Below are 27,246 nucleotides of genomic sequence, written 5' to 3' on the forward strand. Positions count from 1 at the left end.
ACTTTCCAAAGGAATGGAACGATGACCACATCACCCCCTCCCCCCTCCAATGGATGTGCTCTGGAAAAACTGCCTAGCTCTCCATACAGGAAGTTGCCAGTGTCTAAGTTGAATGAGCTCTCAATCCTGGAGGCACTCTTATTTCTGCAAATGTAGGCTGCCTTGATCAAACAGGCAATGGAAGTTTTGATCATCATCTGACCTTTCCTACAGGCACAGAGGAGTAAAAAGATGATCTGAGAGGTGAAACTCAATTTGCCCCCTTGCAAGTACCTATGCAAAACTCTGCCGACATCAAGCCTAGCATTAGAGTGCAATCCTCCATCCTCGAAGAAGGGCAGACTATCTCCTGATTCACATGAGAAGGGGAGATCACCTTAAGAAGAAAGAAGGAACACTGAAATGGACACCAAATCCTCTGAGAACAAGAGTTAAGAGTTCTGATAAGATAGAGCCTGAAGTTCCAAAACCCTCCTGGCAAGCAATCACCACCACTACTACTACTATTTGACATTTCTAAAGCGCTACTAGGGTTACGCAGCGCTGTACAATTTAACATAGAAGGCAGTCCCTGCTCAAGGAGCTTACAATCTAAAGGACAAATGTACAGTCAGTCAAATAGGGGCAGTCTAGATTTCCTGAACAGTATAAAGGTTAGGTGCCGAAAGCAACACTGTCTTCAGATGAGGTACTTAAGGGAGGCCGATTCAAAGGCTCAGATGGATCTGAAAGAACATTCAGCACTAAATTAAAATTCCAAGATGAAAGAAAGACAAAGGATGACACAATTAAGCAATTCCCTTCAAAAGCAAGTGATGTCCCCTTGAGCAGCAACAGAAACGTCTAGGATTTCACCTCAAAAAAGAGAGAACTGCCAATTGAACCTTAAAAGTCAGACAGTGCTTTTATTTGAATTATTACTATGCTATCACAGCGTATTTCAGTTGTCATTTCTGACAGATCACAAAAAAAGAAAAAAAAAATCACTAACGGACTACAGCTGGCAGCATTGCCAAGCAGGAAACCTGGGAATTAACTCTTTCTTGCTTCTCTGACTTAACAAAACTTGAGTTCAGTACGGATGCTAAAATCGGACCCCTTTTTGGGACTATCCAAGTTGAGTGTTAAGATATGGGTGCTTGGTCAAAAAGTGGCACAGAGCTGCATCTTGGGAGGTCATCAGTTGAACACAGAGTCAGAGTACGCAAGTTTCTGTATGATAGGTGTGGTCACAATAAAAGGCAAAGACAACATTCAGCCAGTGGCAGTCAGTATTTCTTTAAAATGCTGGATGCCACCAGCTAAACTGAACTTGGATATTCAATACCTGGTCGTGTCTGGGCACCAGCATGCATATCCAGATCTATCAGTAGACCCAGAAATTATCAAGGTGCTATATGATATTCAGTGCTGGTACCCACCAGGGAAAGACAAGAATGCCTTTTATGTAGTTTTTATCAGTCCAGTTAGGTACGTGCGCACTGGCACTGAATATTGCTAGTGTCCTCCTCCTTCCTGCAGGGATGCTGGGGTCTGGCTAGCAAGCTTTCTAGACACCAAATGAGAAGGTGGGGGAGAAGTGAGGTGCTTGACAAAGAAGGTCTAATCCAGACCGCTCTCTGATTTTCCCCTTCTGGCATTAGTCTATCAAATAAAGAAAGAAAAGACAAAGCAAACTGCAAGCAGATTACCTTGAAATCTGATAGTTTGGGGTGTTGTGCGAGATGGATTGGATATTTCTATCTCAAAAGTAAAAAAAAAACAAAAAACAATTCTTGTTTTGATACCACTGAAATGCATGCATGTTTTTTATAAACAGAACATATTTGATAGTTTAAATGCGACTGCATAGTTTAGATTAAGGTGGATTAGTTTATACTGGAGTGGAGGAGTGGCCTAGAGGTTAGAACACCGGTCTTTAGAGGTGCCTGGTTCAAATCCCACTGTTCCTTGTGATCTTGAGCAAGTCACTTAACCCTCCACTGCCTCAGGTACAAACTTAGCCCTCTAGGGACAGGGAAATACCCAGCGTACAGAAAAAGGTGTGAGCAAAATTATTGAGTTTATATTCTTCTTTTCTTATTTCAAAAACCATCTTTCTGAACCTTTGCTCTTTTCCACATTTTGCCCTCTGGTTCTACAATGACTCTTGGCGGTAATTCCTCAAGATTTTCTTGTTTCCTTTACACCCCCCTCAGCAATCACCAAATACTCTACAACCAGGACCTTTCCAAAGTGCTACCAGAGAAAGGTATAAAGCTAACAAAATGCTTTTCCTGTTCTTCACTGCAGCAAACCCGGTTTCCTGCTCAGTGCGTGTTTCAAAACAACTCACATCTTTTGAACGCTTCCCTCCCCCCATCTGCATAATAGCTCTTTAGGAAGGTTTTTGAAATCAGGCAAAATCTACATCAGCATGCTTTTCCTGATCATGCCAAGGAAACTGGAAGTTAGTTATCAGTTGAGTGCCTCAGAGATCCATCCCAATACTAGATTTGTAGCAGACCAGAACAGTTAGTTAGGAATTAAATATTAATATAACAAATGTTGTTTGAATCTATGAGCTGACCACCAAGATCTATGTCACAATGTCCACCCTGCAAAAAAAAAAAAAAAAAAAAGGTGTACTGTAGTTCCTTTAGGGTATGATTCACTAAGATTGTCATCCAATTCTGTGTCTATGAGGGGAAAGGGAATTAATAAATAAGACCCTTATGTGCCTCTGCACAGTGCCAAATCAAAGGCAGCAGCCCTCTCCACCTTCCACCACCTTGCCTTTTATCGCGTCATGTATCACCATGTACAGGTGACAAGTGAAGCATAAATCTCTCTCTCATATTCATATATGCCCCCACACTCTGTTCTCAACCAGTCTCTTCCCCCTGGAATCCTTACCTCCTTGCCCCCTTACAAACCATCCACTCACACCCCTTCCTTACCACTTCAGCACCCCCTGAATTGACAGCCACTACTTACCTCACTACCTCCAAGTACCCTCTCAGCCAGAAAGCCGGAATATCCCACTGCTGCAAATGATTCCTATTGCTGACAACTGCAGCTACAAAAACTAGCATTGTTATGTATACAGAGGTAGAACAGTGCTAGTTTTGTATACCTCTGTATACATGACTTATTTGGTTTACGCTGTGCAATGCAGAAACAAACACCATTGTTCCTTTGTTGAATTACATGGCTTAAACCTCATAAGAGCCGCACACGCAAAGGTATATTTTTATTTTATTTTTGTTACATTTGTACCCCGCACTTTCCCACTCATGAAAGGCTCAATGCGGCTTACATGGGGCAATGGAGGGTTAAGTGACTTGCCCAGAGTCACAAGGAGCTGCCTGTGCCTGAGGTGGGAATTGAACTCAGTTCCTCAATTCCAAAGTCCACCACCCTAACCACTAGGCCACTCCTCCACTCCGTATAGAGCAGTGCTTGCTTTTTCAGCTGTGGGAGCAGAAGCAGCAACCAATTCAGAGGCACAAAATAGCAGGTGCTAATATTTCAGTTTTATACACCACAACCATCTGGCATCTTTGATTGTCGAGCCCTGCCTTGACCAAAACTCCCCAAACTGTAGGTCATGATCCCAAATAAGGCCAATCTACACCTCCACTTTGACCTTCTGCTTCTAGATCTCCACTTCAATCTGCAACCAATTATGGCAGGCCACAGGCGGATTGCAAGTCAACCACCGAGTCTCTATAAGAACATAAGAATTGCCATACTGGGTCAGACCAATGGTCCATGTAGTCCAGTATCCTGTTTCCAATATTGGCCAATCCAGGTTACAAGAACCTGGCAGAAACCCAAATAGTAGCAACACTCCATGCTACCAATCCCAGGGTAAGCAGTGGCTTCCCCATGCCTAATTCAATAGCAGACTATGGACTTTTCAAAACCTTCAACCCAGATATGCTAACTGCTGTTGACACAACAATTTGTTCCAGAACTTAACTATTCATTGAGTGAAAAAATATTTCCTCCTTTGTTTTAAAGCTATTTCCATGTAACTTCATTGAATGTCCCCTAGCCTTTGCTCTTTTTGAAAAAGTAAAATATATAAATCAGTTCACTTCTACTCATACTACACTACTCAAAGCTTTGTAGACCTCAAAATATCTCCCCTCAGCCATCTCTTTCCCAACCTGAAGAGCCCTAATGTTTTTAGCCTTTCCTCATCTGAGAGGAGTTCAATCCCCTTTATCATTTTGGTAGTTATTTGAACCTTTTCCAATTCGACTATATCTTTTTTGAGATACGGCAACCAGAATTGAACACACTACTCAACACCTCACCAGGTCGCAACAAGAAGCAATACAGAGGCATTATAGTATTCATGGTCTTATTCACCACCCCTTTCCTAATTCCTAGCATCCTGTTTGCTTTTTTGGCTGTTGGGGGCACACTGGACAGATTTCAGCATGCTGTCTACAATGACACCTAGATCTTCTTCTTGATGCAGATTTCCAAGGTAACTATGATTCAGATTATTCTTCCAATTGTGCATCACTTTGCATTTGTCCACATTAAATTTAATCTGACCTTTGGATGCCCAGTCTTCCAATTTCCTAAGGTCTTCCCACAACTTTTCACAGTCCGCATGTGTTTTAACAACTTTGAATAGTTTTGTGTCATCTGCAAATTTAATCACCTCACTTGTTATGATTTCCAGACCATTTATAAATATTAAATAGCACCAGTCCCAGTACAGATCTCTGAGTCACTCCACTGTTCACCCTCCTCCATTTCACCCTCCTCCATTGAGAAAAATGGCCATTTAACCTTACCCTCTGTTTTCGGACCAATAACCAATTCCTAATCCACAATAGAACATTGCATCCTACCCCGTGACTCTAATTTTCTCAGGAGTCTCTCATTTGGAACTTCGACAAAAGCTTTTTGACAATTTAGATGCACTAAATCAACAGGCTCATGTTTATCCACCTGTTTATTCACGCCTTCAAAGAAATTAAGTTGGTGAGGCAAGACTTCCCTTTGGTTGAAACCATGCTGTCTCATTAAACCATGTTTATTTATGTGTTCAGTATTTTTAATCTTCATAATAGTTTCCACTATTTTACGTGGCATTGACATCAGGCTTACCAGTCTAATTTCCCAGATCAAACCTGGAACCCTTTAAAATTGGTGTTACATTGGCCACCCTCTAATCTTCAGTTACTATGGACTATTTTAACAACAGGTTACAGATCACTTACAACAAATCAGCAATTTCATGTTTCAGTTCTTTCAATACCCTAGGGTGCATGTCATCTGGTCCAGGTGATTTACTACTATTTAAAATGTCAGTTTGGCTCAGTACATCATCCAGGTTCACAGAGATTTCTTTCAGTTCCTCCTCATCATCATCCTTGAAAACCATTTCTGGTAGAAGTAAATTTTCTTCTTCTGTAAAGACCGAAGCTAAGTTTCTCCGCTATGGCCTTGTCCTCCCTGAGTGCCCCTTTTGTTGCTTCATGATCTAACCGTCCCACAGTTTCTCTCACAAGCTTTCTGCTTCTAAAGTGCCTGAAAAAGTTGCTACTGTAAGTTTTTGCCTCTGCGGCAAGTTTCTCTTCATATTATATTTTAGCCTTCTTTATCAATGCTTTGTATTTAACTTGCCAGTGCTCATGTTGCTCCTTGTTTTCTTCAGTTGGATCATTTTTCCATTCTTTGATAATGTTCTTATGGCTCTAATAGCCTCTTTCACTTTACCTTTTAACCATGCTGGCTGTCTTTACTCTTCTTTTCACCTTCGTTAATTCATGGTTTAAATACGGTCTGGGCTTCCAAGACAGTATTTTTAAACAAGGTCTACAACCGATTTAGGGCCTCTTTTACCAAGCCACACTGCTGATTCCCACGCGGCAAATGAGAGGAAGCCCACAGAAATTTAATGGGCTTCCTCTCATTTGCTGCACCAAGAATTGGTAGCAGGGATTGAGAAACTTCCCTTTCACTCCTCTAAGAAACTATGGAGACCACTAAAATTTGATGACATTGCAAGACGGACCAGACTTCTACTACTTTCTTGGAAACTGGCTGCACCTGATTCCTAGTAATGGTCAGCCTGACGAACAGGTGCTCCCTTATTTGGCAGGCTGACTTCTATACCATACAGTTATCAGGTGCCACCATTTTCAAAGTCTCACCAAGAAATTTTATTTAAGGAAAAGTAGGGCTTCCTTTTCTTGACTAGCACCAAAGGTGACATGCTACAGATCAGCTCAGATGATCATATAGGTCCCATGCTAGAACCTTTAATACAAAATTAGTTTTACATTGAAGGCAGTTCATCATTTATATAGTTTCCATGCTGACTGCGCCAACCTTTAGCACAGTGGTTTTATTGTTATGTACTTCAGGGAGTAGTATCAGTGTGAGAAAATCCTGAGTAAACTGCCACATTGCAGGCTCCTGCAACTTACTACATCAGCCCAACAATAACATAAATGAAAACAGATAAATACCAACTAGCACATCCGGTCTCCCACAGCTGAAATTCTTCTACTAGTTTTCTACCACTCTGTGTAGATGAGAATAGATTTCGATATGCAAATCAACACTATTTTTCCCCTTCAGACTGGAAACCCATATGCAGGCCTGGGGCCTGTAAACATCCTCAAAAAAAACAAGCCCTGTGCCGAATGCTGGTTTCTTGATTTAGTTATATTGAAGGAAACAACTGAGCGAGGGGAAACGTGTATTTTATTTTAGTTGTCATCTGGGGAGCATACAAATTTTCAAGTGTGAAAATGTAACCCTATTGAATACGTTCGGGAAATGCTGCCAGAAACAAGAGGGAGGTAGCATAAAACAATAAAAGGTATTAATACGTCAACAGGCAGATTTCAGTGGAACGAGAAGTTCAAGAACAAGAATCATGGAGTAGCTCAACAGAAATAGGTTCAGGAGTAATACAGGGAAATATTTCTTCACAGAAAGGATGATGGTGTATAAAACAACCTCCCAGTGAATGAGGTAGACCTGAACAATATAAAAAAAAAAAAATTAAAGAAAAGAACAGGGGATCATTACTGAAGACCCATCTCTTTAATAAAGCCTACCACAAAGATCAACCAATGTGAATATGCACAACTCGCCCATTTATATTCAGAATGGTCTCTTAATATCTGCTTGTATACTATTACTTTGTTTTATTATCATCATGCTGACCAAAACCCTGCAATACTAAATGTTTATTTACTAACATTCTTCCACTACTCATGATGTATTGTAAGCCACTTTGAGCCTGCAAAGAGGTGGGATACAAATGCAACAAATAAATAAATAAAAATAAATAAATATAAGGATAGCCTTAGACTAGATGGGCTCAGCAGTACTAAATAAAAAATGGACATTAGATGGACCTAGAGGATCACTTTTTTGTTTGTTTTCATGAGTGGAGCAGAGCTGGCAGGAGTCTCTTGAAAAGAAACTGGTAACAGATCAATATCAGAAACTTAGAATGTGGTATGTCCTTTTATTGAGAAAGGGTAAGATAAACAAGTGTTTTGACAAGAGTAATTTTGCTGATATTGAACAGCTGTTGGGACTATACTGCAACACAGTACAAAGGCTATTTCCAAGCAAGAAACATAACATACCATCCTATATCCTATATAATAATCCTATATAATAATTTGCACCTCTGTCTGGATGCCTGGGTTCGTAACACACTTCCCATTGGTCCGCTCTCGCGATGACATCAGAGGGCGGATCAGTGAGAGGGAAGGGAAGCCAGCCAGCCACAGAACGTTGGAGGTGATAGAAACTGTAAACAGCCAGACCACAAAGAGAGGAAAAAATTAATTTTCTTTTTAGTTTAGGATAAAGTAGTGTGGTAGCCGTGTTAATAAATACACAAAATCCAGGCCTGGAACTTGGAGGGATGGGCGGCGGCCAAGAACTCGGAGGTGAGGACAGAGAGGAGAGGGAGGGGGGCACAGACCTCGAAGGAGGGCCTGGAACTCAGAGGGGAGGGGAGGAGGGGGTCATGGAACTCGGAGCCCCACACACAGTCACTCTGGCACACTCTCTATAACACTATCTCTCTGACTCTCAAAGACACACACACACACTCTCAAACACACACAAAGGAAAACCTTGCTAGCGCCCGTTTCATTTGTGTCAGAAACAGGCCATTTTTTTTACTAGTTGGATATAAAACTATTGTATGTCCTTGACTGCAGACAAAAAAACATTCAAAGACTTTGTTCTTCCTAGCTTAGAGGTTAGCAAGTTCTTATATTAAATATTTTGTAACTTTTTTTTGGCTTAGTTCATCCTTTCTCCTCCAGCTCATTCAGAACCATTGCTGTGACCAGGGCTCCATGAGGCTTTTATTTGCAACTACCCAGGGACTTTTCCCCTATTTTAATAGGCCCACCAGCCTATTGCTCCCAGTCTTATTTCAGCAGCAGTCCTGAAGCTGGGAACCATGCACCAATCTCTTTTTAGAACCTTAACATTTCTAGAGCGCTACTAGGGTTACACAGCGCTGTACAGATTAAGAAAAAGGACAGTCCCTGCTCCAAGCAGCTTACAATCTAATGAGCGAAATGCCAAGTAGGGGCAGTCCAGATTTCCTGAATAGAGGTATGGTGGTTAGGTGCCAAAGGCAACATTGAAGAGGTGGGCTTTTAGCAAGGCTTTGAAGATGGGCAGGGAGGGGGCCTGGAGTATGGGCTCAGGGAGTTTGTTCCAGGCATGGGGTGAGGCGAGGCAGAAAGGGCGGAGCCTGGAGTTGGCAGTGGTGGAGAAGGGTACCGACAGGAGGGATTTATCTTGAGAATGGAGGTTACGGGTAGGAATGTAAGGGGAGATGAGGGTAGAGAGGTAGGGAGGGGCTGTAGATCGAGTACATTTGTAGGTTAAAAGGAGAAGCTTAAACTGTATGCGGTACCTGATCGGAAGCCAGTGAAGTGACTTGAGGAGAGAGGTGATATGAGTGTACCGGTTCAGGCGGAAGATAAGATGTGCAGCAGAGTTTTGAACGGACTGAAGGGGGGATAGATGGCAAAGTGGGAGGCCAGTGAGGAGTAGGTTGCAGTAGTCAAGGTGAGAGGTAATGAGAGAATGGATGAGAGTTCGGGTGGTGTGCTCAGACAGGAAGGGGCGAATTTTGCTGATGTTATAGAGGAAGAAGCAACAGGTCTTGGCTATCTGCTGGATATGCGCAGAGAAAGAGAGGGAGGAGTCAAAGATGACCCCGAGGTTGCGGGCAGATGAGACGGGGACAATGGGAGTGTTATCGACAGAGATAGAGAGTGGAGGGAGAGGATAAGTGGGTTTGGGAGGGAAGACAATAAGCTCAGTCTTGGCCATGTTCAGTTTCAAGTGGCGGTTGGACATCCAGGTCGCAATGTCGGCTAAGCAGGCTGATACTTTAGCCTGGGTTTCTGCAGTGATGTCTGGTGTGGAGAGATAAAGCTGGGTGTCATCAGCATAAAGATGATATTGGAACCCATGGGAGGAGATTAGAGAACCCAGGGAGGAGGTGTAGATTGAGAAATCCAGGGGCTCTGGATCTGAAAGTTGAAGATAAGTTTAATAATATATATTTATGAAAAATAGAATAGAAAAGTATATGCAAGTTACAGTAATCGGGTGTACCGATGACCCGAAGTTGGCGTTATTGATACTGCCATATTAACATGTTTTTGGCAGTAAACGCTGCTGAGGTCCCCAAAAAGTTAATAAGTTGTTTAGTTGTGAAGACACTAAGAAGAAGGAATGTGGTGTTAAATATGCTATTTGAAAGAACATTGTGGACATATGAGTGATAAGTTGGGTCCCAGAAAAATTTCCTTTACCATTACTTCTGCAGCATTCCCAAAGCTAGTATGGTGCAAGAGGTCAATCTGGGAATTGAACCTGGGACTCTGCACTGTGTGTGGTGGCCTCTTTAAATGAGTATAGGATGGTTGCATACAAAAATAAAGCCACATGAAAAATCAGAACTAATCAGTAGTAAATCCATGACATACCCAAAAATTTAAATAACTACTTTCTAAAAACAAAGTAATTGTTAAAATCATTTTTCTCTTAAGACTTTATTTATTGTAGGATTTTAGATCACCACTTTTCAGTTCTGTCCCTAAAACTATTTAAGCACAGAACCACCATGCAGTTTGGGAGACACTTTCAAAACATTTAATTGTGTGGAATTAATTAGCTGTTAAAATTCTGCTTTCAAAAATGCTGTTACACTGACCAACTAAATTTATTTAACCCCTTAAATTTACAAAGGGACCAAATTTTTCCAGTCTAAAGAAGGCAGCCTGCTAATACTAATTTTTTTGTGGTTAACCATCTAGCCAGTAAATGTTTCCAGACTGGGGGTTGTTTACTAAAGCTTAACTCGAGTTCTCTCTCTGCAGCACGGTCCATTTTATTCCTATGGGCCAAACTGCAGATAACTCGAGCTAAGCTTTAGTAAACAACCCCTTGAGTTTTGAAACATTCACCCCCCTTTGTGTGGGGAGATATCCTTCAACAACAGCGGTTTTACTGTGGATCGGAGCAAAATCCCAGCTATTTATTATTCAATTAATAATAATAAAAGTACTCTCATGAAATTGTTGACTGCGCTGATAGCTGTCCCAAGTCAAAAGCAAGGACATGTAATATTATACCACAATTATCATATAATATTGACTAACATGAATGTTAACGCCTTAGAATTTTAATAAAACATATTGTTTGTAAACTACTACATTAAAAAGGCTAGCTTCAGTGCACTTCTCTAGTCAGTGACAGCTTTACATTAACATTCCATTTTTTTAAATATTTTTTGTCACTAGGGGCTGCTATGAAGGTACTGTAGTTAGAACATGCACATTTATCTACTGTACTAAAACACTCCAGGTCACAGTCATAATAACTGTAACCCAATGAGGCCAATGTGGGTGGGACAACAGGGTTAAGGAAAAAAATAAAAAAAAAACTGTCGGTTTATTAACTCCATAATATCTGGGTGCTTATGCATTTATTAAATGAACTGGTGTGTGCGCGTGCGCGCGGGCTATACCGTGTGGGAGATCTGTCGCTTTAGGGTTGGTAAAACAAATCAGACACGAATTTCTTACTAACCTGCTCCCTCTCTGGGTCACTGGCGCAGCTTCCAACGGGCTCCAGTCGCCGCCACTTCTCCCAGTCGTCGCCGTCCTCCTCTTTCTCGTTCTCTTTTTCCCCGTCGGCGCCGCCAGACTCCCATGCCCTCCGGTACTTCAGCAGCTCTTCCGTGGAGGAGCACATCACTGAGCTCTCCGTGTTAGCAGGATCTTGACTGTCTGAACCGCTAATCTCCACCACACCTCGCGCTCCTCCTTCTACCTTCCCACCGCCGCGCGCTCCAACTCGCACGCGTCCTTCTCCAATTATCTAACAGCTGCTACGGCTGGAGGCAGCAATAAGCCCTAGCACGCGCTACTTGCTCTCCTCATAAGGATGCGTGCACTCGCTAGGTGACGGTCCCGGCCCGCCAGCGCTCAGCTGACGGACACGCGCCTGCTATCTCCTCCTCCCCCCCCCCCCCTCCGCCGCATAGGAGGATCACCTGTGACGTCATGTGCGTTGAGTTAAGGACAGCTGCTTGCGGTGCGCTCGTGGTGGTGTGTCAAGTTTAGCACTGGCAGCCGAAAGAAAGCGGAAGTTCTGGCCTGTGGGTAGAGAATTTGAAAGACACGATTGGGACTGGTTTTGGAGGGTTTTTGTTATTTACGGGGTAATTTTAACAAGACAAAGAGGGCAGAGCAGCGCTTTACATGTTTAAGTAAGTAAAATTGACCAGTGCATAAATGGCAAGTTACCCAGTGCCAGGCTGGAAACATTTGGTCATTTATGGTGGTGCCTGATCCTGCCCATTCAAATCAGTGCTGCAAGGCCCATAATGCACAAGGATGGAGCGGTCAGAAATCCAGGAATGCCAAAAATCTGCAGCCTGGAATTGGGTAACAACTTGGTATCTCTGCTAGTGGTCTTACTAAATGCATAAGAGTAGGTGCTTAGAAAACATTCCCCTTTATTCCATACCTTGGTGTCAGTGTACATGTAGTTTATAGAATACCAGCATTTACATACTTCAGAGGTGCCAATAATTGGCATTTATGCATGTAAGTACTAGGCGCTATTCTATAAAGAACATGCTAAAAGTCACTTGGGAGGAATTTTGTATGTAGTGACAAAAAGATTTGCACTGAGCCCCCTATTCTATAAAGTATGTGCCAAAGACACAGGATTAGATTCAGTAAATGGCACTCAAATGCATGCTGAGCGCTTTTCCATAAACAGCACTCCATGCTGGGTGCCATTTATAGAACCAGGATCAGTGTCCAAAGTTATACCAACTAAAACCTGGTGTAAATCCAAATGTGCAAGTTAGGTATGGATCCCCCGAATTCTATAATACTGTGCGCGTCTTTAGTGAACACCCGTGATCCGCCCATGCCCCTTCCATGGCCATGCCCTCTTTTCAGTTGTGAGCTAAAGGATTTGCGAGTGCGTCTTTATAGAATTGCACTTAACAAGATGCGTGTGCAAATTCTAGTTAGAGCCAGTTGGTTGTTAGTGCCCAATTATTGCTAATTATCGGCTCATTACTCAAATGGTGTACGCAAATTGGGCACGTGCCCAAATTTACGTGCACAATTTTGAGCTCCATATATAGAATCTGGGGGTTACTGTAAGGGGTGGGGTGTAACATGAGCATGGGCAGGCCATAGGCATGTTTGCAAGTGACACATACAACTTAAAGAATACTATCAGTTGCACTTAAGCACACTGACTTACACCTGTTATTGAGCTGCCATAAGTGGGCATGCCTATATTTTGGTGTGCCAATGCAGTTTTGTGCTAGTATTCTATAACACAATAACAAATGCTGCCATAGAATTGGTGCTAAGCACACCCTACTGTGGTGCCTACATCTTGGTATCAAGTTGTAAAATTATCCCCATACCCCAGGATTCTATATAGTGCACCTAGAGATCTGCACCGAAATCCAGGTGGATTCAGTAACAATGGGTGTAACTTAAAATTGGCTTAACAAACTAATTACTGTTGATAACAGCACTTAACAAGCAATAATGACCACTAACTGGCAATAATTACAATTTACGTGCACTGCACCTAACTTCTAAACATAGTAACATAGTAGATGATGGCAGAGTATACATGTTTAGTTCAGCAAGTCTCTCTTCATACGTCTTGTAACGCAAATCCCATACCATTCTCGTAGCTTTTCTTTGCACCGCTTCAATTCTTTTTACATCCTTAACAAGATACGGCCTCCAAAACTGAATACAATATTCCAGGTGGGGCCTCACCAATGACTTATACAGGGGCATCAACACCCCCTTTCTTCTGCTGGTCACACCTCTCTCTATGCAGCCTAACAACCTTCTAGCTACAGCCACCGCCTTGTCACACTGTTTCGTCGCCTTCAAATCCTCAGATACTATCACCCCAAGATCCCTCTCTCCGTCTGTACCTATCAGACTCTCCCCGCCTAACACATACGTCTCCCGTGGATTTCTATTCCCTAAGTGCATCACTTTGCATTTCTTCGCATTGAATTTTAATTGCCAAACCTTAGACCAATCTTCTAGCTTCCTCTAACTTCTAATGCATGCAGACAAAAAGGGGCATGGTTATAGGTAGGAAAATGGGCATGTTGTGGGTGTTCTGAAATTTACGCACGTAGTTATAGAAAATGGTCCTCTGCACCTAAATCTGCGCACTGGAATTTATGCCATGTTTTCATGGACGTACATAGTTTTAGGTGCTATATCAACTAAGCATATTCTATAAACCGCACCTAAATCTAGGCGCCACTTATAGAATACACTTAGGCGAAAATGTTTTCCGCTCATTTTTTTAGGCGCCATATATAAAATCCCCCCCCCCCTCCATAGTGCCTACTTTTGTGCAGTTTGGGGTAGAGAATGACATGAGGACGGGGAACCGCAGTAACCGCGGGGGGTGGGGACAGGGCTCATGGGGATGGGGCGGGAACAGATTCCATGGGGACGGGGCAGGGATGGAAACAGGGTATGTGGGGGTGGGGCGGGGACGGAGGCAAAACCTACGGGGACGGAGTGAGGACGGAGACAGAACCCACGGGGACGGGGCGGGGATGGGGACAAACTTTGTCCCCATGTCATTCTCTAGTTTGGGGCAATTGCATTCTCAGCATGTTTTATAAACAAAACAGCTCTTATAAAATTGTGTGCTGGAGGCATATCCAGGAAAAGAATACCCAGCAGGTGTAAATTTGTGCATGAGGATTTGCTGCAACTGGGTTTGGTTTTGAGTGCATAGATGCCTATGTTGCCTTTACTTTTGCAGAGCCTCATGTAAAATGGTGGGGGAATTCCACATGTCCTGACTTGAATGTTTGAATTCCCCTCTACCCATCCTTTCTAAAATCTGCCTGTACGTGTCTTTATAAATACTGCCACAAATCCTGGTGAAACAGTGCCAAGATTGTGGTTGTTCACATACTCGGCAGCAAACATAAATTTTAGCCAAACTCCTCCCCTGAGCAGGCCTACTCTACAAATACACGCCTGCTTGCACCATGTATACTTTTAGGTGTGAACTCAATTTATGAGGACTTTTACATGTGAAAATCTGTTTTACACATGAAAAAAAGTTTATATGCTTGGGAAGTCTCCCCCAAGTGGAATTCTGCCAGAGTGAGACTAGTCCTTATCAGGTAACCAGACCTCCAATTTTTGGGGGCCCAGGGGTAGTCTGGGTGCAATGCATTCCTCCCCTCCCCCTCCCCCCGCCACATGCGTTGGTCCCCAGTCCACCTCTGCCCCCCCCCCCCCCAAATTGGATGGCTGGCTATGCCCCTGATAAGGACTAGTCTCACTCTAGCCATTCTCTACTTGTAGGGAACTGAGCATGCTCAGGGAGTACTGGCATCGGGGGCTGGAGGCACCCTGCTGACCTCCTTGCTCCTGAGGCAGCACAAGGAGGAAGGGAGCTGCTTTGGCAGTGAATTTCTTTGACTGGCAGGGTTTCGGCATCCCTACCAGCAAAGATATAATATCTAATGCGGGGAGGGGGAAAGGGAAAGGACATGCATGCCCCCAGTCCACACCATGCCCCCTTCTAATCCTACCCCTCCAATGGACTGCTGGCTATGCCCCACTTTTAATCACATGATTAATCGTGAGATTAATTGAGATTAAACATTTTCATCAAAATACAGGGTTAGATTTCTGCATGGGAGAGCACTTAACAAAAAATGGTAATGGAACTCATTTTTTTACTGTGCTTGCTGAGAAACCAGATAGAACATACAGTGTACTGCATAAACATTTTTTTTATTTGCTGTATCACATTACGTAATAACATTCTTAAAGAAATTACACAGAACAGTGCTTGAAATAAATACTGTATAGCATTGCACAACAGTAAACAATTAGTGTACTCATTAACCAATGCTGAATATACTGTGCCATGATTTTATCATCATATCTTGTATGATTATAACAAATTATTTACTTGCAGTTGGTAACACTATGAAAACTGTGCTTCAAAAACACAGCTGCAGAACTAGAATGCTACAGTGCAGACTGGGAAATTGCAATAGCAATTACAATTATATTTATATTCCGCAATTACTTCCTAATTCAATGCAGATTACAATAAAAACAACCATTCGATTTAGACTAGGAAGTTACAAAGTTAAAATAACTGGAAAATTACAGAATACAATATGCTCAAAATTTAGGGGCCCTTTTACAAAGCTTCAGTAAAAGGTGTCCTGTTGTAGTATGGGCGCGTGACAATTACTGTGCACCAAGGCCACTTTTACCGCAGTAGGAATTTCCATTATTTTAAACAGAAATTGTAAATGGCCAGGAAAGCGAATAGAATGTTGGGTATTATTAGGAAAGGTATGGAAAACAGGTGTGAGGATGTTATAATGCTGTTGTATCGCTCCATGGTGCGACCGCACCTTGAGTACTGTGTTCAATTCTGGTCGCCGCATCTCAAGAAAGATATAGTAGAATTGGAAAAGGTGCAGCGAAGGGCGACTAAAATGATAGCGGGGATGGGACGACTTCCCTATGAAGAAAGACTAAGGATGCTGGGGCTTTTCAGCTTGGAAAAGAGATGGCTAAGGGGAGAAATGATAGAGGTATATAAAATATTCAGTGGAGTGGAACAGGTGGATGTGAAGCATCTGTTCACGCTTTCCAAAAATACTAGGACTAGGGGGGCATGCGATGAAACTACAGTGTAGTAAATTTAAAACAAATCGGAGAAAATCTTTCTTCACCCAACGCATAATTAAACTCTGGAATTCGTTGCCGGAGAACATGGTGAAGGCCGTTAGCTTAGCAGAGTTTAAAAAGGGGTTAGACGGTTTCCTAAAGGACAAGTCCATAAACCACTACTAAATGGACTTGGGAAAAATCCACAATTCCAGGAATAACATGTATAGAATGTTTGTACGTTTGGGAAGCTCGCCAGGTGCCCTTGGCTTGGATTGGCCGCTGTCGTGGACAGGATGCTGGGCTCGATGGACCTTTGGTCTTTTCCTAGTATGGCATTACTTATGTACTTATGGCTGTGCTAATAAAAATATTGGCACACGGCAATTTGCTGCCTGAGCCCTTACTGCCCCCTAATTAATAGGCAGTAAGGGCTCACGATCTAACCCGGTGGTAATTGGACAGTGCACGCCAATAACCGATTACCGCCGGGCACACCTACTCCCTGCCTCCCTGCGCTACAAAATAGTAAACTATTTTCTGGCATAGGAAATGCCACATGGCAAACACAGAACTACCACAGGGTGCCGGAATAGACAAGAGATGTGTAGTAACGAAGTACTTGTACATCATTACAATACTTAAGCACAATTTTCAGTACTGTTACTTGTAATGAGTTTCATTTTTTTTGCAATACTTTTTACTTGTAACTCGTTACAAATAAGCAGTTATTTTGTACTTTGTAATGAAGTACAGTGCCAGAAAGTATCTTTAAATATTTTCCCTGCCTCTGCTTGAACCTGATTAGATACTTTAGGAACTGGGACTGCCGTATCCAACTGGGTTCAAGTAGAGAGAGGGACAGTAAAAGGCAGGCTGTCCACCCCAGCCTCTGCCCCTCCTCCCCCCCCCCCCCCCCCCGAGGCTCAGTATGTCCTTCCCGAGTCTACCTTTACGTGCCCTGGTGGCTCAGCTGGAACATGGAGACAAGGCAGGAACTCTGAGATGATGCAGGACTAGAGCTTGGCAGGAACTCGGAGACAAGATGGACTAGGCTGGAATAAGAAGCAGGCTTGACCTCTTTTGAAAGCTCAAGAGGGGCAGTGCCGATGCTTGATATTGGAGTCTTGGGCTGACGTCAGCTGCAAGGACCCCAGACATCCCTCCTCTGTGGCAGACTGTATAGGCCCACTCCCGGCGCTTGCATGTGCCTAGGAAGTCCCACCATCTGGCAGGGCCAAAGCTGCACGGCCCGTGAGGCGCCCAGCGCGCCAAAGACTGCCACCTGCCACTGCAGGATCCGCCAGAGGGAGCCAGCCCATTATAACACTGAGGAACTGCCGAAACGGTAAGAGCGTTGGAGGGGGGGGGGGGGGGTCGGGGGTCAGGACAGGAGTCACGGCAGGGCTGTGACAACTTCACAAAAGATATTGATAGTTTCAGAACAAAATCAGACCCTTTACCAAAGTTCTTCAGCATTTCTATTATGTAGCAAATGATGAGTCAACAAAAGAGAAATGACTCATCCAGTTGGCAAAACAAGGTGGTTAGGGTTGTTACTGCCACTCAGTGCACATTACACCCCATACCTTCTAAGAAGGGGCAAAAGTCATTTCACTGCGGTGTTGGGCTGAAGCACTCAATGTTTGGTTTCCATCATTTATTATTATTACTAGTAAAAAAGGCCCGTTTCTGGAGCAAATGAAAGGGGCGCTAGCAAGGTTTTCCTCCCCAACTCCCCTCCCCCTCCCCTCCCTCTCCCTACCCCTTCGTCGTTGTGAAGCCACTGACGCCATTGCTCCGCCCTCAATGTGTGACGCCATTGCTCCGCCCTTGAAGTCATCACGTTTGACATGAGGGTGGAGCCCAGAGACTTGGTGATTTCGGTGGCTTCACCACCACGAACCCTTCATGAAGGAAGTGACGTCAGTGGCTTGGCTTCAGTGACGTCAGTGTCCTCAGAACGTTGAGGGTGAGTTTTATTATATAGAAGATTATTATCATTATCAAAGATTTCTATTCCGCTCACACCAAAAAATGGTTCAGAGAGGATTATAGCATTGGTGGAAACCAGTACAATTAACTGGGAGCTATAAGTACAAAGTCAACAAAAAATACAGCAACCACGGTTAACCTAAAAGCACATGTTTCCTAAATAAGACTGCATTGAGAAGTTTACGAAAAGACAAATAGGAAGAAAAAAGTAATAAATGAAGCTGTTAAAGAATTCCAGATTTTAGGGGCTTGGTAAGAAAACAAAACTTAGAGGATAATTTCTTAGAGCGTATTCCTTTAAATTAAGGCACAGATAAACGCAAATAATTCTGAGTATTGTATTTTGATGTCAGTATTGTGATCAAAGAATACAAGTATTTTGGTGCAAAACCCTGGATAAGTTTGAAAACAATGCTTATTCTTGCTATTTAGGGATCCTCTGTATATACAGTACGTCTTTTGGCTTTATGTAACTGTTTTTGTCTCCACCATCCAGGTCTGTACTGATCTGTAGTTACACTCTATCCCCCAGATTCTATAAACGGTGACTTAAGTTCTGTGCGTAAATCATGGAACTTAATTGGATAACAAGCCCGTCAGCACCGATAATTTGATGTCAACAAGCAATTATTGGTACTAATTGGCACTAATTAGGATTTACGTGTATAGCTTACTAAGCATATTCTATAAACTGATTCACGCAAATTGGACTGCGCAGATCTCAAAGAGGGCATAGCCATGGGAGGGGCATGGTCAGGTTTTGGGCATTCCTAAAATTTACGTGAACCACTCACACAGCTACTCTGGGAAGGCATTCCAGACTGCCAATACCCTTTCCATTAAAAAATGTCCTTATTTTGCTTCTGAGTTTATAGGTAGTGGAACAGGGTGTCACTATCAGTTTATGGACTTTTCCTCCAGGAATTTGTCCTGACCTTTTATAAACACAGCTACATTGCTGCCTGTGGTTTTTCCCAGCCTTTGAGTTTGTTTCCACAGCTCATTTAGGGGGTCTCGGGGTCTTTTACTAAAGATTAGCTCGAGTTATCTGCAGAAGGGCCCATTTTATTCCTATGAGCCCTGCTGCAGATAACTCGAGGTAATCTTTAGTAAAAGACCCCCTTAATTCTTTCTCATGCTGCTCAGCCCTTTCCTCCATCTTCTCCTATGGCCCTGCTTGCTGATGTCTCCCTTCAACTCCACTACTGCCTCTTACTTCAGTTCCTACCATTCTCAACTTTTTGTCTGTTCACACTTTGTTCTCGATTCAAATTGGAACTGTAACCATTTTCACCTCTGCATCTCCACCATATGCTCCTCATGCATGGCTTTGCTCTTGTACTGCTGCTCTATATTTAAAAGCCTCCAACATTTTATGAGATGACATTAAGCTTTCCTGGTTCTCCCACTGCTTTCAGGTTAGTTCTTAGCAGGGGTTGCAAAGGTTAGTTATGTTTTTATCATCTAAGCCCTGTCGGAGCTGTCATTCCCAACATCAATTCCTCTCTGTTGGTGAATGCTTTTAAGTAGTGGGGATTATTCTGTTCTAGCAGGTTAATTTGATGCAACCTTTCCCATCTGGCCCAAGTTCCTTGTGTGCAGAGAGAATATGAAATTGTGGTTCATATTACTTGATGCTGTAGCTGATGGAACGGAAGATCCTAAACCAGGTTGGGGTGTGTCTTTCACCATTATGATGTGTCTTTCACCATTATGAAGAGGCAAAACTCTTAATAAGGAATATATTGGATAGGTCAACTGCTTTAACTGGAATCTGTGTCCCTTGAAGCTGATGTATGTGAAGACTTTGCATAGGATGTTATACGAACTGTAGCTGCCATATATCTAAGTAATATTATGGTAGAGCAGGCCAAAAATCTTGTTCTCTTCATGAATTTTCTGGTGATCCCAATCAACTATCTGCTCTTTGTTAAAGGAATAAAGCTTCCATCTTCTGTTTGTCTAGACTAACTTCAATGTATTGGAACTGTTGTGATGGCTGTGAGTTGAGTTTGGATAATGAAATGGTGAAACTTGATGAATCAAAACCTGAATCATTTGGTGAGACTATCTGAGTAATGAAGTATGAAGATTCTTTTTTTTTTTTTTTTTTTTCCCAATGGGGGCAGCCATTACCACTAGACTTTTGTGATCTCTCTTAGGACAACAGCAGGGGTGTCTCTGCCATTGATTGAGCCCAGCAAAAAGCTGAGGGCCTCCCAATAGTAGAGGCTACCTGTGTCGAACCACAGCTTTCCATTCTCACTGCCAGGCATCTCTCTCTCTCTCTCTCTCTGTCTCAGATCTCTCTGTCACTACAAGTTTGGAGGACCACAGGAGAAGGAGAGGAAGAGCAGAGAGGAACACCAAACTCATGGAAGGGAGAGAGAAAGTCTATTGCTCTTCCTCCCTTCTCCCGTGGTCCTCCAAACTTGTGCTGCCAGAGAGATTTGAATATGGTGGGAAGATAATGACATTGAGAGGACAGATGCTGAACATGGTGCAAGGATAAGGTACAGAGACACAGAGGGAGATGCTGGACAGGATGCATAAAAGATAAAGAGGCAAGAAGGATGGTGGACGTAGAGAAAGAAGAAATATCAAAAGCACAGGAGACCCTGGAAAGAGAGTTAAGGAAAAACAGAGAAAGGCAGAAAAGAGACAGTGGGACCAAAGCAGTGCTCAGACAACAAAGGTAAAAAAACAAACAAACGTATTTTTCTGAATGTATTATGATCTGTCAGCTTTGGGAAATGTGCATCTCGGATACTTTGCATTTCAGTTTCTATTTATTATTATTATTTTTTTGCAATGGCAGAGTTTGTTTACTGGAGCTCTAAAGGGGTTCCCTCCTTACGGTCCTCAGTATCTTGAGATAGTTGGTGTTATAGGAGGCCTATCTTAATTTTTCTGCCTGGGGCCTATTCATTCCTAGCTTTGCCACTGGACTACAGTGAACAAAAGGTAGATCTTGGTAATGATAGCCCATTCCTTGCACCATGAGCCAAAACGTCTTGTAGAACATTAATCATTGTGGATACAATTTTTACGTCTAGGGAACACAATGCAAACTGAACATTCGCTGGATGAGTTGGAATGAAATGATAGTATGTAAAAAATAATGGATGAATTTACACTTGAAGTAAACTAGATATGGAAAACTAGAACATTTCATTTAAGGTTTACTGCACAGTTTTGTCTATTAAAAGAACAGATGCAGCACATGGAGGGAAAAATGGTACAAGGATATATCTTAGAGCTATAAATAGGAATGTAGCATGTGGCTTCTGAGATAAGGTACCAGTAACGGAGAAGAGGAAACATATCAAAGCAGTTACTAAGAACATGCAATGGTATAAATCTATAGCAGGTAGTGAGACAGGTAAACAAAGATCAGAATTAAGAACTGAACATTTCAGCAAAAATTTCCAGATAATGATAGCTGATAATGGCTTCATTTGAAGCTAATGAGATTGTGGAAGAGAGAACAATATTACAGGACAGACATAAGAGGAGAAATCAAGATGAGCAGATGGAGGTGGGAGGAAATCAAGAGACTAGGGAAGCTAAATTGTGTTTATATTCTATAATGAAGGTAGAATATAATAGCTGTGTTAGTGGAAAATGAATGAAGAAACAAAATGAAATCTGGGAACATTATTGCTCAAGTTGATTTTGATTACTTGTAGACTGGATCCAGGGCCAAAGATTTTGTAGACTGAGGGAGTCTGGTTCATGACCCACTAACTGTAAAAAAAGGTTGTGTGCCAGTGTCATTCCAATTGGCCATTGTTCATCCACTGTGAAGGGAGATACACAGGCAGTGTATGAACTGTAGAACTGTTGCCTGGTATTGAGTATACCTTTCCTGTCAAAGGTGACAAAGATTGTCTACTGTATGCAGGGTTTTGGGAAAAACATGGGATTCTCCACCTCTGCCAGTCAGGTTCCTACATACGTCATGGCATGAAAAGAGTTTTGGTGATTATTATTCAAGTCATAGAATGGACGGTTGTAGGAGTGGATTCTCTGTTGCTCTTGCTTGACATGCTGGGAACTTTTGACATAATCAATCATATTGTACTTTTGAAGCAGTTACAGTAGAAGGGATTGGACCAGGACAACAGATTCTGTCATGTTTTCTTCTTTTGAAAGGACAGAACCTTCTAGGTGCAGTGGCAAGCTATGTCATCACAAGAACACCTTGAGCCATGGGGGTTCCACAGTTTATTCCTTCCCTTTCTGCTCTGTCATCTAACTAACTCCATTGTTTTCACTTACAAATATGGTATCTTCCATAATGGAATTAATATGATCAGAATTAGGCTCTGATCATGCCCAGGCTGTAGTTAATATTGGAGACATGTCTACAGAAAGTGGTGAAATGGCTAACTTACTATAAGTTGAAATTAAATGCTTCAAAGGTAGAAGAGGTGCGACTAGACATAATAAGCTAATAAAGTATATACCTAGGACTGAGGGGCACGATACATTGGTAAAAGTAAGGAATTTTAGTTTAAATCAATTAGGAGTCTACAGCTTTAATTAGGGCATCTCTATCAGCCAGTAATTAGCTCTTAGAAATACATTTTACTTAGATCCATAGAGAGAAACCTACTAATAACATTAAAAATAATAATAAATAAATAAATATTAGAATAGCCTAGACTTTAACTACAATCTCAGGGGACTTTAGTTTACATATTCCCATTCCATTAGAAACTGAATTAAGAAATCACCAATCATAAGATGCAGGCAGCAGTCCAGCAGAGAGATGGGGGCTATCCAGTTTTTTACACTGACTGTCACATGTTTGATTATCTCCAGTTGGTGAGAAATCGTATGTGTGTACTCAGTGCAAAGAGCTCCTAGTATTCAGGGAATGGGTCCAATCTGTGGAGGCTAGAATAGTAGACTTGGAGGAGCTGAGGCAGACAGAGAGGTTTACAGAGAAGGCCTACAGGGACATAGTAGAGAAGTCCCACCTTCAGTCTGGCAACCTCTGTGCTGCCATGGAGGGGAATGGTTTCCTGAAAGGAGAGCATCATTGTGGAGGGGCAGAAAGTGATCTTGTAGCCAGCACTTGCCCTCCAGAGAATGCAATATCCTCTCACACCAAGGATGTGTCTACAGGGGCTTCTACCCAGGAGTGAAGGGTTAAGACAGCCATTGTAGTTGGGGATTCAATCATTAGGCATGTTTTTAAGCGTTTTGTGCTTGGTGACATGAATGTCACCCACATGTGAGAATGAATGGCCTGCTGTTATCAAAGAATACCTGCTACAGGTAAGTATCCCTGCTTTCAAAAGGTATTTGACAAAGTATCTCATGAAAGACTCCTGAGGAAATTAGAACTCATGGGAAAGGAGGTAATATCCTATTGTGGATTAACAATTAATATAAACAATCTTCCAACCCAATAACCCCCACCCCACCCTTTCCCCTCAAACTAGGACAGATGACAGAAAATATAGAAAACAGAGAGTAGGGTTAAATGGTCAGTATTTTCAGTGGAGGAGAATAGATAGTTGTGTTTCCCAGGGGTCTATGTTGGGACTGCTGCTTTTTAAACATACTTATAAATGATCTAGATATGGGAATAACTAGTGAGGTAATTAAATTTGCTGATGACACAAACGTTATTCAAAGTTGTTAAATTGCAAGCAAATTGGGAAAAAAAGAGACTGGGACTGGGCAACCAACTGGCAGATGACATTTAATGTGAGCAACTGCAAAGTGATGTATGTGGGAAGGAGGAACCCAAACTACAGCTGCATAATGCAAGATTCCACATTAAGAATCACTGCCTAGGAAAAGGATTTAGGAGTCATCGTTGATGATACATTGAAACCCTCTGTTCAGTGTGCAGTGGTGGCTAAGAAAGCAAATAGAATGTGAGGAATTATTAGGAAAGGAATGGAAAACAAAAATGAGAATTTTATAATGCCTTTGTATCACTCCGTGGTTTGACCACACCTTGAATAGAGTGTGCAATTCTGGTCATCACGTCTTGAAAAAGATATAGTGGAATTAGAAAAGGTACAGAGAAGGGCGATGAAGATGATAAAGGGGATGGGATGACTTCCCTATGAGGAAAGGCTAAAGCAGCAAGGGCTCTTCAGCTTGCAGAAGAGACAGCTGAGGGGAGATATGATAGAGGTCTATAAAATACTGAGTGGAGTGGAACGGATAGATGTGAATTGCTTGTTTACCCTTTCCAAAAATACTAGGACTAGGGGTCATGCAATGAAGCTACTAAGTAGTAAATTTAAAACAAACCAGAGAAAATATTTCTTCACTCTGGGCCCTGTTTACTAAGCTGTGCTAAGGGCACACTAGTGTTATTAGCACATGCTAATGATTAGCAAGCACTAAACGCTAACAGGCCTATTTTTGAAAGAGAAGGGCGCCCATCTTTCGACACAAATCGGGAGATGGGTGCCTTCTCCCAGGGTCACCCAAATCGGCATAATCGAGAGCCAATTTTGGCCGTCCCCAACTGCTTTCCATCGCGGGGATGAACAAATTTCCCGGGGGCATGTCAGAGGTATAGCGAAGGCGGGACTTGGGCGTGCCTAACACATGGGCGTCCTCGACCCATAATGGAAAAAGAAGGGCATCCCTGACGAGCACTTGGCCGACTTTACTTGGTCCCTTTTTTCTTACGACCAAGCCTCAAAAAGGTGCCCGAACTGACCAGATAATCACCGGAGGGAATCAGGGATGACCTCCCCTTACTCCCCTAATGGTCACTAATCCCCTCCCACCCTCAAAAAACAACTTTAAAAATATTTTGTGCCAGCCTCTATGCCAGCCTCAAATGTCATACTCAGATCCCTCGCAGCAGTATGCAGGTCCATGGAGCAGTTTTAGTGGGTGCAGTGCACTTCAGGCAGGCGGACCCAGGCCCATCCCCCCCTACCTGTTACACTTGTGGTGGTAAATGTGAGCCCTTCAAAACCCACCAGAATCCCACTGTACCCACATCTAGGTGTCCCCCTTCACACCTAAGGGCTATGGTACTGGTGTACAGTTGTGGGTAGTGGGTTTTGGTGGGTGGGTGGGGGGCTCAGCACATAAGGTAAGGGAGCTATGCACTTGGGAGCAATTTGTGAAGTCCACTTCAGTGCCCCTAGAGTGCCTGGTTGATGTCCTGGCATGTGAGAGGGATCAGTGCACTACAAATGCTGGCTCCGAATGGCTTGGATTTGGTTATTTGTGAGATGGGCGTCCTCAGTTTCCATTATCACCGAAAATCAGAAACGACCAAGTCTAAGGACGTCTATCTCTAAGGTCGACCTAAATTTCAGGATTTGGGCGTCCTCGACCGTATTATCAAAACAAAAGATGGACGCCCATCTTGTTTGAAAATACGGGTTTCCCCACCCCTTCACGGGGCTGTCCTGCAAGGACGTCCCCAGGAAAACTTGGGCATCCCTTTCGATTATGCCCCTCTAAGTCACCCAGGGCCACTGAGAGGGGGGGCAGGGGGACAAAGTTCCCCGGGCCCGGGCCTCCAAGGGGAGCCCGGCGCTGCAGTTCCCAGTCTTACCCGCCCGCCCTCAGCTCCGTCGACTGTCCGCCACCGACCCGGGCCCCCTGCATTCAAATCACAGCACCTCACCTCTGTGTGAAAGCGAAGCAGCGGCAGATCGCCTCCCGGCCTTCCCTCCCTTTGTCCCGCCCTCAGCTGATGTAACTTCTTTGAGGGTGGGACACAGGGAGGGAAGGCCCAAAGGGAGGCGATCTGCCGCTGCTGCTGTTTCACACGGAGGTGAGGTGCTGTGATTTGAATGCAGGGGGCCTGGCCTGGTGGCAGACAGAGGGGGGCTGTTGACAGGACTGGGGGTGGATGGATTGAGACTGGGGACTGCAGCGCGGTGGCCTCGGGGGGGGGGGGGGGGGGTGGCGGTGATCTACTACTACTACTACTATTTAGCATTTCTATAGCGCTACAAGGCGTACGCAGCGCTGCACAAATATAGAAGAAAGACAGTCCCTGATCAAAGAGCTTACAATCTAATAGACAAAAAATAAATAAAGTAAGCAAATCAAATCAATTAATGTGAACGGGAAGGAAGAGAGGAGGGTAGGTGGAGGCGAGTGGTTACAAGTGGTTACGAGTCAAAAGCAATGTTAAAGAGGTGGGCTTTCAGTCTAGATTTAAAGGTGGCCAAGGATGGGGAAAGACGTAGGGGCTCAGGAAGTTTATTCCAGCGAGACAGAAGGTGCGAAGTCTGGAGTTGGCAGTAGTGGAGAAGGGAACAGATAAGAAGGATTTATCCATGGAGCGGAGTGCACGGGAAGGGGTGTAGGGAAGGACGAGTGTGAAGAGATACTGGGGAGCAGCAGAGTGAGTACATTTATAGGTTAGTAGAAGAAGTTTGAACAGGATGCGAAAACGGATAGGGAGCCAGTGAAGGGTCTTGAGGAGAGGGGTAGTATGAGTAAAGCAACCCTGGCGGAAGACAAGACGGGCAGCAGAGTTTTGAACTGACTGGAGAGGGGAGAGGTGACTAAGTGGGAGGCCAGCAAGAAGCAGATTGCAGTAGTCTAAATGAGAGGTGACAAGGGTGTGGATGAGGGTTTTGGTAGAGTGCTCGGAAAGAAAGGGGCGGATTTTACGGATGTTGTAAAGAAAGAAACGACAGGTCTTGGCAATCTGCTGGATATGAGCAGAGAAGGAGAGAGAAGAGTCAAAGATGACCCCAAGGTTTCGCTCTGAGGAGACAGGGAGAATGAGAGAGCCATCAACAGAAATAGAAAACGGGGGGAGCGGGGAGGTGGGTTTGGGGCCAGGGGCAGCCCAGGGGCGGCCTTGCCCCGGGCCTGGCCCAGTCTGTCGGCAGCCCTGAAGTCACCTATAGGAACACTAGCCGTTAAGCCCGTAACAACAGGCGAGTTTTTTGTTTTCCTATGGCTTTCCCCTATCCACCAACCCTGCTCTCTCCCCTGCCCTCCCCCCATGTCCAGCAACCCTTCTCTCCCCCTCCCATCCGCTCCATCC

General features: G+C 43.5%; 1 protein-coding gene across 1 annotated transcript in view; it reads right to left on the minus strand.

Annotated features, from left to right (window-relative positions):
* FAM241A (family with sequence similarity 241 member A) overlaps nucleotides 1-11,507 on the minus strand; it is a 52,179-nt gene extending 40,672 nt beyond the window's left edge. The window contains exon 1 of the mRNA XM_030192529.1: nucleotides 11,104-11,507. Coding sequence (XP_030048389.1) covers nucleotides 11,104-11,268 — 165 coding nt within the window. The 5' untranslated portion in view covers nucleotides 11,269-11,507. The remainder of the gene's footprint in view (nucleotides 1-11,103) is intronic.
* Between the last annotated feature and the right edge of the window lie 15,739 nt (nucleotides 11,508-27,246).

The sequence above is a fragment of the Microcaecilia unicolor genome, chromosome 2 (assembly GCF_901765095.1).
Source record: "Microcaecilia unicolor chromosome 2, aMicUni1.1, whole genome shotgun sequence".
NCBI lineage: Eukaryota > Metazoa > Chordata > Amphibia > Gymnophiona > Siphonopidae > Microcaecilia > Microcaecilia unicolor.